Raw genomic sequence first — 13,444 nt, 5'->3', positions numbered from 1 at the left:
TAACTCTTACACAAAGAAAGTAACCTGAAGAAGCCTGATGTTAACCAATCACTTATTTTCATACTGTTCTGTTTCCTTGTCTCCACAGGGGAAATAACATTTGCAATAATTTTCTTTTCACTTTTTGTTTTTCCTTTCTTGTCTATAAAACCAATGTCTGGGCCAAGGATTTAGCTCAGTGGTTCCACCACCTGCCTCATAAGCACAAGGTCCCAAGTTTAATCCCTGGTACCAAAAACAAAAAATCAAAACACCAATGTCTTCTGCTCAGCTCACTGGAACACCTGATTTAGCCCAGGCTGTATTTGCTAATCCTGACTCTGGGCTAAAGCAAGCCTTTTGTTTGTTTTTTGAGACTGGGTCTCATTATCCAGTTCAGGCAGGTCTTGAACTCACTATGTAGCCCAGGCTGGCCTTGAACTCACAGTGATCCTCCTGCCTCAGCATCCTCAGTGCTGGGATTACAGGTGTGCACCACTAGCCTAGCTAAAGAAAGCCTTTTGGGCAATGTAATCACTGGAATAAGGCCCCATCTTCCAGTCCCCACCCTTCCATCCCTTCCATATGTCACTCTACTTCCTATGTCTACAGAGTTTCTCCAAGTGTTGTCCCTAGATATCTTGCTTCAAAATAATCTGAGGTTCTTGTATAACAAATACTCAAGCTTTATGCTATCTCACCAAAGTCAGAATCTCTCAAGAAATGTGTTTCCCAAGAATTCTTCTGTACCCTACTGGGGCCCTCTGAAACAGTACCTAGGTTCTGTATCAGGCCAGAAGGGTCATGGTTCCCATAATTATAATATCCTACATGAATAAGCTTTAATAAGGTTATCTTTTGTTTTAAAATATTGGCCTTTTGTCCTTGGTTCCTCCAAGAGTTTAAGAGCAGTGGACGGTCCGCGGAGGACACCCCACCTGCAGAGGCATGGAAGTTCCCTTCCCTCATACCTACTCTATCCATCTCCGCAGCTGGTGCTCATCCTTTGTAATAAACCAGGGAATGTGTTTCCCTGAGATGTGTGACCCACTCTAGCAAATTAAACTTGAGGGCGTTGTGGGAACCAAAGCCCGACAGTCAGAAGCACAGGAAGCTCAAGCTGGGGCTTGTGACTGACACTGGAAAGGGGGGTGGCAGAGATAGCCTCGGGGACTAAGTCCTCAGCCTGTGGGATGTGATACGATCTCCAGGCAGTATCAGAACTGAACTAAATTCAAGGACACCCAACTGGTTTCTTTTTTTTCTTGGTACCGGGGATCAAACTCGGGTCCTTGTGCTCTCAAGGCAGGTGGCGGAACCACTGAGCTAAATCCCCACCCCACCCAACTGGTTTCTGATGCTTGCTTAACAGTGGGCAGAAACCCCCTCCCCAGCCCCAGCACAGTGTCAGAGCATCTATGACTGTGAGATTTCCTCCACACCCACAGTTTCAGTGATGGCCACACACAGGAGAAAACTCATGGCATTTAAGGTGATTCTGTAGCAGTTTCCTTCTACACACAGCATGTTCACTATGTGCCCAACTGTACAACCCCCTCTCAGCCTGCACTGTTCCTTCCTCCTGTGGCACCTGCTCTGTAACCTCCACCGATACTCCGCTCACCTGCCTGCCCAATCCCCTGCCCCCACGAACACCCAAGAATCTCTCCTCCTAGGTCAGAGTCTAAGGGATTCCTCCTTATCACAGCGGCAGCCATTGTTCCCTTTCTTTGTGAAGTCATCTGGAGCGAGGGACAAGGCTTTGCCGAGGACACTTACACGTCAATGAGGTCGGGTTTCAGCACCGACGGCACCGCAGTTTCGATGTTGTACAGTTTGATCTGAGATCCGTACAGAGTGACTTTGACCAACCTATTGGCAGAGAAGCAGGAGAGAAAGAGCACTCAGCTCACCGACTCGAATGACTGCCACCAACAACGGCAAGCCCCAGACAGACTGTTCTCGTTCCACACAGTAAATCCCTGATGTACGAACATTTTGAGTTGCAAACCTTCACAGGTAAACTGTGTAAGACACACTGTGTCAGCTTGTCCCAGAATGAGACTCGTTCATAAGTCCAAGACTTACTGTACAAAAAAAAAGACGTTCAATTTTATCTTAAGAATATGAAGATTTATATAAAATTTATATACAATGACATTTACTGAAGCTTTATTTACACCATGAAAAAGTTTTAAAAGTACTGGGGCTGGGTGAGGTGGCCCACACCTGTAATCCCAGCACTCAGGAGGCTGAGGCAGGAGGATCACTGCAAGTTTGAGGCCAACCTGAACTACACAGTGAGACCTGTCTCAAAAAAAAGGTTTAAAGTATTATAAATGTCAAAGAATGTAATACAATGGATTATAATATATTCAATAAAAATTACGCTTACAATATTTAATAATATTCAAGGCATGTGGAATACAAAAAGGCTATAACCATTATATAATATACTGATTTTGTTTTAAAATTGTGTTAGCTGGGCATGGTAGCACACATCTGTAATCCCAGCACTCGGGAGGCTGAGGCGGGAGGAGACAAGTTCAAGGCCAGCCTGGACTACATAGCAAGACACTGTCTTTTAAAAAAAAAAAAAAAAATATATATATATATATATATATATAAATTTTTGCTGGAAGAATTTCTACTAGAATATGCTATTGGTACCATTTCCTTTAGGGGTAGGATGAAGTAAGTAATATGGATTTTTCCCCTTATTCTTCTGTACTTCAAAACTGTCTACAATGAATATATGATACCTTTCTATGTGAGAATTTTACAAAATACTTTTTATAAAGCAGACCTGCCCTTTTGACATTTATCTAAATAGGCTGACAAGATCTTTCCATAAAATTTGTAATATAAGAACCAACTTGGAGCTGAGCATGGGGGCACTCACCTGTAATCCTACGTAGCACTCAGGAAGCTAAGGCAGGATGATCCTGAGTTCGAGTCCAGCCTGGACTACATAATGAGACCTTGTCTCAAAAACACCAAACCAAACAAACAAAAATATCCCCAAACCAAGGTGGGAGAGGTGCAGCACCTCAGTGGGAGAACACTTGACTGGCATGCATGAAGCCCTGGGCTGGATACCAAGTACTGAAAAAATAAAAACAAAACCTACAAAAACAAACTAACCTGACTTTTACTTGGGAGGTGGGGTTAGGGACTGAACTCAGAGCCTCACACTGAACTTCATCCCTAGTCTTATATTCTGAAACAAGGTCTCACCAAGTTGTTGGGGCTGGCCCTGGACTTACCATTTTCCTGCCTCTGCCTCCGCCTTCACCTCTGCCTCTGGAGTAGCTGAGCTTACAGGTGTCAGACTTAAAAATCATTTTTAAAGGCAATATTTCAGATTAACCCATACTTAATTTTTTAAAAACAGCAAAATGTGCATTGTCAAATCTAGGTGGTGGGTATATATGTGTTTTTCTTGTATAATTCTCAACTTTTCTGAAAACTTGAAAATGTTTATGATAAAACACTGGAAGCAAAAGATGGGAGGAAGAAATGCTTCTGAAATAAAGTGAGGTGTTTTAAAGGTCACATACAATTCTTTCAGAAACGAAGAATACAAATGAGCATGACATATGGTAACCAGTTCTATGAGGAAATGGGAAATACCTCTCTTCTCAGAGAGGAAAGTCATTCCTTCCTGAGGGAAAGGAGAAGCCCATGCACAGGCTTCTGGGCCCAGCCTACCCAGGGGGAGCATGCCAACCCACTGGGAACTCGCTGCACATGCAGGCTGCCTGGCCTAGCCCGCAGGCAGATTCTGTAGGTATGAAGAGGGGTTTGGAAATCTGCATCTCTGAAAAGCACCCAGGAATGAAGTCTATACTCTGGGAAATGTTCTTGGACAGGGAGAAAGCAGAACTTCATTCCAAACAGAAAACCAACACCACTCAGAGTTTAACAGTCAGAGAGGGGCACTTCCAGGGAGTCAAAGTAAAGGAAAAGAGTCAAGTTCTTAACTTGGCTAGGAAGTGCTGGTGATAACTAAGAATCAAAACAGTAACTCTCAGCAAGCACCGTAACATGATGCACCTAGTGTTGGCACTCTTTAAGTTCTCTTCCACACTGAAATATGAAAGGGTTAGCATCTCTCTTAATACATCTGTGCAGTCTTCACTTGAGGTTTGTCTTATGTAATGTGTAAGTGAAAACACTACTAATCACACTGGCTAGTAAGATCATGTAGCCACAGGAAAAGCCTTCTCTCATACTCTAGTCTAAATGCAGCAAAATAGCAAGCATCTCTAATTACAAAGCTTGCAGACCAAAGCAGTATAGAAGATCTATATACAAGGACTTAGAAAACGGTGACTCGGCACCTCTGATGTATCATTTCACTGCAAAGTTAGGATGACTGACAGACATATTTATATACTCTTACCAGTAAATTAAAAAAATGGACATCTATGGATTTCAGACAGAAAGATTGCCCCCTATCACTGTGAAACTAAACCTCAGCATAAATGGGCCTACCAGGAGATAAAGAGGAAAAACAGACTCTGAAAGCAAAAATTCTGTAGTTTGCAATGAGCCTTGCGCTTGGACTCAGGAAACGAGTTAAAATCCATAGACTCCTTGTCACAAACCATGTGAACTCAGCATGTACTTTTTCTCTGTGGCTCTGAGCCACAATGTTGCTCAAGAGTAAAAGGCCAATACTGATATCTCAAAGTTTGGAATGACTGAGATAAAAATATGCAAAAACACTTTTGAAAATTTCATACTATTATGTTGCTTTTTATTAATATTAATCTTGCTTTTAAGGGATTAAAAACTATTGGGCTGGCCAGGAGTGTTGGCACACGCCTGTAATCCCTGCACTGGGAGGCTGAGGCAGGAGTATCAATGCAAGCCCCTGCCTCAAAAAACCAAAAAGAACATTGCTGGGCTGGAGGCGCAGCTCAGTGGTAGAGCAATTGCACAGCATGTACGAGGCCCTGGGTTCCATCTCCAACACCACCAAAAAAATGTTACCTGTGCCTTTAAGCTAACATGTAATAGTTAAAGAGAAATCTGGTGTGCATGTAACTAAACTCTCGGGGCTCAATCTCCCTGTGCGTTACCAGTGATATGGCTACTGTGCCAGTGAAAGTATCAGGTGTCTGGGCTCGGAGCTGGTTCCACATCTAATCAGTTTACCAGTCACCTTGAAATTAGCTGAACCCCTATCACTCACACCTGACTCTCTAGTGTACAGTGGGGGAGGAGGGAAAGCCAGTAGAACAGATGCTCCCCAACAAACGCAGCTGGAGATGTGATGGGCAACACTTCATTGGCGGGAGCCATGGGAGAGTAGTCAGAAAAGGAGCCTGGTGGGGAAGGCTGGAACCGCCCCTCAGGCCAGGTCTGGAGTTGCCTCATTTGACCTCCTTCAGGCCTTAATGGGATTGAGCAAACCACAAAAGGCCCCGCCCCTCTGGCACTTGGCTGCTACTTGGTTAGTGATGTTGTGTCCTTTTTAGTAGGGCTTTCTTAATGCTGCTTTATCCTAAGAGAAAAAGACATATATAGATCAACTTCACCTCATCTCTCTCTAGTTCAATACTGTCTCTCTCTATAATACAAGATCACAGTTTTATAATGTGAGAGTGCTGTGCTGAATGCCTCACCTATAATTCCCACAGTAAACCTAAAAGAAATGACTTCCATGCCATTCAACAGATGAGGAACCTGAAATTCAGAGGGGTTAACAGTAATCTGGCCCATGTTAGTTTGGACATGGCAGAGCTGGCAATACGCTGTTCTTCTTACAAGAAGATGCAATGGAGCTCTGAAGAAGGAACGGATCCACTGCATGACAGCCACCCTACCTCTCCACGACTGTGAGGGCATCACTGAACCTCGCAGCAAACACATCCCCGATGAAGTACTCAGCTAGGCGACCCACAGCCTGGAGCAGGGAGCTCAAGTCTCTGAGGGAGCAGTGCAAGCGCCGGCAGTCATTCTCTGCGGTGATGTTCAGCCTGTGCCCTGGAATACAACACCCAGACAGTTTCTCACAGAACACGCTTCAGTCACTGCAGGTAACAGCCTGCCCAGATAGGATGTGTAGGGGAAACCTGGTTCTCCAAACAAAGGAATGCACAGGGTGCTCCTCAGTAACAAGCAGGGAGATGGGCAGAGCCTGCACCAACAGCTATGCCCACAAGCGTTCCAGGGCCTGGGGGAGGGACAGCCAGCCAGGGAGTGCTAACACAGATGAGGCCCTGATCAGAGTTCTCTTGATCCTGGTAAGGTACTGACTCCACCAATTTTACACAAAGAAGGGCACCCAGCGGGGGCAGGAACCTGTCCAACGTGGCTCCTATTTCCAGGGCTGAGCTGGTATTTTAAGCTAGGTTTCTGACCCCCAGCCTGCTGCCCCTGCTAGCACAGGGGTGCACCCCACATTCCACCCTAGTCTTTGGAGTGGCACAGGACAGAATAAAGGCTGAGGACTGATTCAGAGACAGTCCCCACTGCTTCCCAGCTCTGTGACTCACTGAATCCTTCCAAGACATCATCCTGAGAGTGGGGGATGGGGAAGGTGGTGCTACTCAGGGCTACATTAGAATGCTTTAAAAACTCTATCAACTATGGGGCGGTATACAGACCTAGTCCTTTTCTGAAACCTTAAACTTTCTTACTTTTTAGCATATATTCAAACCTAGCAAGGAGGAGGCTAAGATGACAGACAAAAGTATCTTTAATTCACTCTTTACCTCCTTGTCCTCTGGATCCCTCTCCTCATCAATTCCACAAGAGCAGAAGACACCCGAACTCCCACGCTGGGAGCCTCTGAGCTGACCAGTGCCCCTGACTCCCACAATAGGTCTCCGGTGGGGCAGGAACGGTACCTGCAATCCCACCATTCCCTCAGCACTTTCCAAATCTGCTCCCTCCCTCAGCCAGTTTAGCCCTTTACTATCTGCCATCACCAACCCTCTTCCCTGGTACTGCCATCTTCCCACAACTGACGCCAGTTACCAGCAGGGCACCTGAACACGGTGAGTGACCACCAGTGTGTGTGCAATTTCAATACAAAAGGACAGGGCCAACTAGAGCAGGACGGGAGCTCCTGGAGCTCCATGTCCTGCTGCACAGCAGCACTCCTGGAGAGGAGCCAGCCAGCAAAGTAAACCCCTGCAGAGAAAGTGGGAGATGACACACAGGCCTGATGCCTTGGATCCTACACCAACTCCCAAGCAATAAGGCTAGCAATAGCCTGTGATGGCACCAAGGGAGAAAAGAGCCCAAAAGGGGGACACTTTGGCCAGATGTGGTCATGGAGGTTCACATTCCAAGAAAAAGAGAACAAAGCAAGAGGCAACTCAACGAAGGACCTTACAAGGACAGTCAGTCCTGCCCCAAATCACCTGCCGCCTCCTCCTCCTCCACACCACAGGGACAGCAGGGTCTTGGTGCAGACAACAGAGGATGAGCTCAGACAACTCTGCAAAGGCTGTGAGTGGGCAGCTGAAAAGAGTAAGCCCGTTTCTCCAGCCTCAGCAGGAGCAGCCCAGACGACAGAACAGAGTTTTGGTCATGCTTACTCATGTAAGCAAACACTGCCTTTTGTCGGGCAAACAAATGAGGTGGCCCTAATTTCCCAGTTAACAAAAGCACCACAGTTACACACTATCTGAAAGTCAACAGGATTCAACTTCTAAAACTTGCTGATCCTTCCAACCTTTGGGTTCTGCGGCAAACAAAACCTTATGGAAAAGACACTTTAGAATTGGGCACGTGGGTAATATTGGCCCAAAAGAGGTGAGGCCAGATTGTGTTTCAAAGAGCAACTCAGGAGGTTCTGACAGCTGCAGGCGCCCCAGCCTTCCTGCACATGCCATCTTCAGCTCGGGTCAGCTCTGTGCCAGTCAGTGGATTCCCCTTTACTACCTGTACTTAACGTCCTCAACTAGGTATCGGAAGGAATATTTAGTTTTAGGGAAACATTCTGTGCTGTGCTTTTCTTTTAAAAACTAAACCAACACTACATCTGAAGTCTAGTCTCCACTTGAGTGTGGTCCTTAGGAGCCAGTTACTGGACAGCTCAAACCTTACCCTGACAAAGCCTTCCCCTCTGCTCTGATCCAAGTTTCCCCTTGGGCACCCGGCCTGACAGTCTCCTCCAGACACCTCATCCCGGGGAACACAATGTCTCTTGAAGAACACCTCCACCTTTAGACAACTTGTTCAGAAGCACAGGGAAGGTATGTCTCCTCATCATTCTTCATTATGTCTGGGCCACCCCTCGAGGGCAGACCACAGAACACATCAGAGCCTGCTAACACAAGATGTGGAGGCAAACACATCATTCCAAACCCCTCTTGGGTTACATACAGTCCTGCCCACCCCCATTTCCCATTAACCTCCAAGAATCCTTCCCATCTTGACCACCCCCTCTAAACTTGTCCTTATTTGTCCAGCAGGGCATAGCAGCTAGATAGGAAAACAGCTAGCAGTGCGGGATGTGTGTTTTCACCTGTTAGGTGGAACCATATGAAACTGCAGGTATCTGACCACTTCTGAATGAACTAAACCATGATTCCGTACAGTTCAACTCAGCACAAGCGGGCTATGGCAAGGTCATGTGAATCAACACTGCAGATGGCTCTTTCCTGTTCTGTCTGAAAGGCAGACAAATACACAGGCAGGAGGTACCCCAAATCAAATGCTCCCTGCTTGCTGTTCCCTCCAACTTAGAAACTTTCCATTTCTCCCACCACAAAATCACACAAAGCACCAACTAAACCAAGGGGGAGGTGAAAAGCTGTCCATATCCACCCACATTTTCTTCTCTTTGGGTAAAGCTTAAGACCCCTCGCCAGCACACAACATTCATAAAGTAGAACCTTTCAGATGAAAATATTCCTATGTATAGGCTTAGAAAGGCTTTTAAAATATCCATCTCCCATAAATGTGCTCCAAGCCACATCCAAAGAACATCTCTCTGGAAAATCCCTGTCTGGGGAGGTGAGGGAGGGTAGAAGTATAAAAACTAGTATTTTGAGGCATTCTACTCTGACACAACAAGTAAATTATAAATAAATCCAAGCAGAACAAAGGACAGAGGTCTACAAATCTTATACATTATAGATAAAATAATCTGGCAGGCAAGAAAGCTTGTGTGGCTAACCAAAAAAGTTAAAGGGGTTTCTTAGCACTGAGGGAAGACTTCCATGAAGAGCAGCAAAAGCCGAATACAAAAAGGATGAGGAGAAAAACCTGTGAGAGGGCTTCTTTATCCTCAAACAGGATAGGTGAGAGCAAAGGATGACCTCCCAGGGGCATCAGAGGCTCAGAGCAACTGATGTGCAACACTGATACAAGTCTTGTTTGGGCTTTTCTGGGGAAGCGGCAGCAAGATCAGTGGTAGCAGAGGAAACAGCAAGCACACCAAATCTTCTGAATTTGAACACTTGAACAAAATGTCGGGATAAGAGGGGTAGGTCCTACTGAGCTGGGTAACAACCCTGCAGTTTTACTGCTGGTGAGAATGTGTACCCTACTATGGTAAATGACCACATACTGCAGGAGATCTGCAGCTGGCTCCCAGGTAACAGAGGAGACCCAGGTCTAGGTCAATGCAAATGAAAGGAGAGGACCACAATCTAGCAGAAGAAAAGTTAACAGGATTTCTGCTGAGACAATCAGGCTAACCAATATAGCAAGGAGGTTATTTGAGGGAGCAAATGGCCATGGGAACTGGGGAACAAACTGTGCTCCGTAGTTCCTACTTTTTAATAGCCTCTGCATTAGAAACTTGGCTTTCGAGCCACTAAGGGATGGGGGAATGCTTCACTGTGGATAAGAAAGCTCATTTTAAAACAAAAAATAAGTATTTCTTCTGGTATGAGATGTTTTGCCACCAGAGTGTGCACCAAGGATCAACACCGAGAATGAAATTTATAAACAATCTGGAAGAGTCAAGTGCTCTGTGAAACTGCCAGTAAACGCTCTTCAATGAGGTAAGTATATGACATTTGATTTAGGGAAAAATAAGTCAGGTTATCCTTCTAAGAGAGAAACTTTGAGTTATCAGTTGTCTCAGAAAAAGGTTTTTTAGACTTAACACAAAATTTTATCTAAAAACAGACTCTATTAATGTTTAAAATAACAACACCACCCCTACAACACCGAATAGGAAACTTAACAGTTGATTTCAGGCTAGGTTTCCCCCTGCCCACTGCTGGGCCAGGACTGAAGCCAGGGCCTGTGCACTGAGCTACATCCCCAGCCCTTTTTGTTTGTTTTGTTTTGTTGTTGGTTTGTGGGGGAGGGGGGTTAGTCCTTTTTTATTTTTTATTTGAGACAAGGTCTCACTATCACTAAGTTGCTCAGGCTGGGTTCAAACTTAGGGTCTTTCTGCCTCAGGTTTCCAGAGTGCTGGGATTACAGGCATATGCTGCCATGACAGGCTTTTTTTTAAAGCAGATCAAGAATAATGCCTTTAGTGTCCTTAGTACATTCTAATTTGAATAATGGCCCAAAGGGAGGGACTACCTGGACATGATTATTCCAGATCATGGATTCTGGAAACATCTGTAGCATTTGTACAGATGTTTGTACAGACAGTACAGACGCAGCATTTGTACAGATGTTGTAATGATTTTCATTAGTGTTGATAACGTATTTTACAGGCATGTCTGTTTTGACAACCCCCCTTTTAAGTTTCTCTGTAAACTGTTCTTACCCTGTCTACAAAGTCAGGGCCTGGACTTGGTGCGTGCCAACTCCAATCAACCTCCTGGAGCCCACTGGATTGTTCAGAGGCTAATACAGTCATGGAAACAAGCCATTGGGAGCCAGAAAGAAGGGGAACCTCAGAAAGAGCCTCCCATGGAGGCCCTGCCATGAATAACAAGCTGTACTCTCTGCAGCTCGGTGCCAGGCTAAAATAACAGTGATCCAGCAGAGGGGCTGCAGGCCAGGCCTGGGTGTAACTTCTGAAAATGTGAAATGGCACAGAGGAGACAGTGGGACAGGAAGAACATGCGGAACTTTTAAGATATTGGTGTTTTTAGCCAGCAAAAATAAACGGGAGTTACAACAACTTTTTTTTAATCACTCCCCATTTCACCATCGTGGGGACTAACCAGCTATGTGATCCTGGCTAAATTAACATTTCTCAACATCAATATCTTCTGTAAAACAGGGTTAACTAGGAATAGCACACCCCCAGGAGAGCTAATTAGTAACGGTAATAGCACAGTGCCTGGCATACAATGAGTGCCATCCGAAGGAGGCTATGATAGTCACCGAATAAGACAAAGTGCTGACCCCACACCCCAGCAGAAGAGGCCTGCCAACAGCAGCCAGGAGCCTTTCCAGCTGGTTGCAGGCAGAGGCTCCTAAAGCCATCCAAAGTAGGAGAGGCATGGGCCGAGCTCTCAGTGGCCCATCAAGTTCCTGCTTTGGAGTTGCTCCTTTGTCCTGAATCTCTATCACAAGAGAGCCCAAGGCCAGTCCCTTCTAACAGATATGCTGTTTAAGGACATAAGGAAATGATCCAGAATTTTTAGTAAGCCTTACCTCTTTGGTTCAAATTACCTTCTTTTTCAAACATTTCCTTGGAAGACAATGTCCTAACTTCATGTTTTACCTCCTCCACAACTATTTTGAATCCTGAGTTTTAAAAAGGTTTCTCTGTTTAAAAGTCGAAGAGCCAGGTGTGGTGGCACATACTTGTAATCCCAGCACTCAGGAGGCTGAGGCAGGAGGACTGCTGTGAGTTCTAGGCCAGCATAGGGTACATAGTGAGTTCAAAGCCAGCCTGAGCTGCATAGCAAGACCCTGTCTCCAAAAAAAAATTGGCAAGAGATTGAGCAGAGGGAGATTGCAGAGGAGAAATCACATTATGATAGCAAAGTTGGCAGGAATTAACTCTCGGTCTGATTTTTTTTTTTTTTTAAATCTTTGGTTAATAGAAATAAAAATGAGTTTACCTGACCCTGAAGTAACTATAAACTGCTGTAATCCCAAATAAACTTCTAAATTGTCTTGAAGAACTGGGAACTGAAAATAAAGAAACAAAGTTAAAAAAAAAAATCACAAATGTGAGTTTTAACAGCATTTTAACATTAGAACTAAGTAGTACCTATGGGGAGAGGGGCAGAATTAAAATTTTTTCTCCAAGAACCTTGACATGCAGCTAAGAAAAAGTGACTCTTCTACAGTATCCCCTGCCAAAAATTTCTACAGTTGAAACGACCAATTAAAATACAGAACAGGAAAGAAAACAAAATATCAGTTTGATTTTTTAAAAGCAAAGCAAAGGATATTAAGGTGTGACTTACATTCCTAGAAGAAAATGTCAGGTTACCAAATGATCTGTACCTTTTAGAGCTCTGAGATGGGCCCATATCTCCCTTCAAGCGCAAGGGAAGCCCTGTCCTTAAAGGAAGTATCAGGTATGCCTCGGCAAAGCACAAAATAAAATAAAAAGATGGGCCAGATTATTTGGAAGTCAGTTTCCCATGTCCATGTAGCAGACAGGACTGTATAATCAGAGCTGGATCTTTCATTGTAAAGTTGCTACACTGACTGTTAAGATAAAAAGAAAACTCAGTGGGGCATGGTGGCACACACCTATAATCCCAACACTCTGGGAGGCTAAGGTAGGAGGATCACAAGTTCCAGGACAGCCTGGGCAACTTAGCAAGAACCTGTCTCAAAATTCAGAACAACAAAACAAAAACAAAAATTTTAAAGGGGCTGGAGATGGAGCTCAGAGTGATGGCCCTGGGTTCAGTCGCCAGTACCAGAAGTGGAAGGGAGGGGGAAACTTGTATGTATCTCCTTACATACGGCAAAGTAAAATGGTGCTTCTAAAATTTCATATTTTATCCAATTTTATCATATTTTAAACAAGGCTTCCAAAATTGACTCAAAATAGTTTGCAAAAACATTAACATTTGTTAAATTTGATTTGAGGGTCAGTTATGGGAATTAATCTTCTCTGCAGAAAAATGTACTTTTAAAGGAGAGGGGTTGGTAACAGACCAGTGAAAAAAGCCATGCTGCAGGTTACCAGAGTTGAGAAGGCGTGTGTAGGAAGGAGCTCCATCACTTTGGCCACTACCTCCAAGCTCTGGCGTAAGTACCGCTGCCACTCTGTCTGCTGCTGTGAGAAAACAAAGGAATCAGTCTCCCACACAGGCGGGAGACTCCAGTCATCTCACCGGCCAGTTTCCCTGATGCCTCCAGTCCACTCTCAGACTTAAAAGTTTGAAGAAGTGCAAAATGATGGAACCAGGTTATTTGGTGCTTTTAAAAGCCAAGCCAGAAACACTTTTTAATCCAATAATTACTTTCCTAACAATCTATTTCCTTAGAAGACAAACAATCCACACAGAGTAGCTCACTTTCCCCTGGGGTCACAGGTGTACAAAGGTCAGCGAGCACCTGGGAAAGGTGAGTGCCCTTTGCATCCTCCCATCTACAGGACTCGGTCAGTGGC

At 44.8% G+C, this 13,444-nt stretch overlaps 1 protein-coding gene across 5 annotated transcripts in view; it reads right to left on the bottom strand.

The window, feature by feature from the left end:
- The window catches only part of Xpo6 (exportin 6), a 128,660-nt gene that overhangs the window by 20,802 nt on the left and 94,414 nt on the right, over positions 1–13,444 (bottom strand). For 3 of the 5 annotated variants that reach the window (XM_021237372.2, XM_004856012.3, XM_087209075.1), the window contains 4 exons: positions 13,016–13,108; positions 11,931–12,000; positions 5,814–5,973; positions 1,759–1,851 (listed from right to left, as the gene is read on the bottom strand). In XM_021237372.2, coding sequence (XP_021093031.1) covers positions 1,759–1,851; positions 5,814–5,973; positions 11,931–12,000; positions 13,016–13,108 — 416 coding nt within the window. The remainder of the gene's footprint in view (positions 1–1,758; positions 1,852–5,813; positions 5,974–11,930; positions 12,001–13,015; positions 13,109–13,444) is intronic. The other 2 variants (XM_087209074.1, XM_004856013.3) reach the window with 1 other exon arrangement.

The sequence above is a fragment of the Heterocephalus glaber genome, unplaced genomic scaffold (assembly GCF_053883595.1).
Source record: "Heterocephalus glaber isolate CG9 unplaced genomic scaffold, H.glaber_assembly_v1.0 deba00000943, whole genome shotgun sequence".
NCBI classification, from domain to species: Eukaryota; Metazoa; Chordata; class Mammalia; order Rodentia; family Bathyergidae; genus Heterocephalus; species Heterocephalus glaber.
Note: the sequence above shows the minus strand (reverse complement) of the source record. Positions and strands in the feature narration are given on the sequence as shown.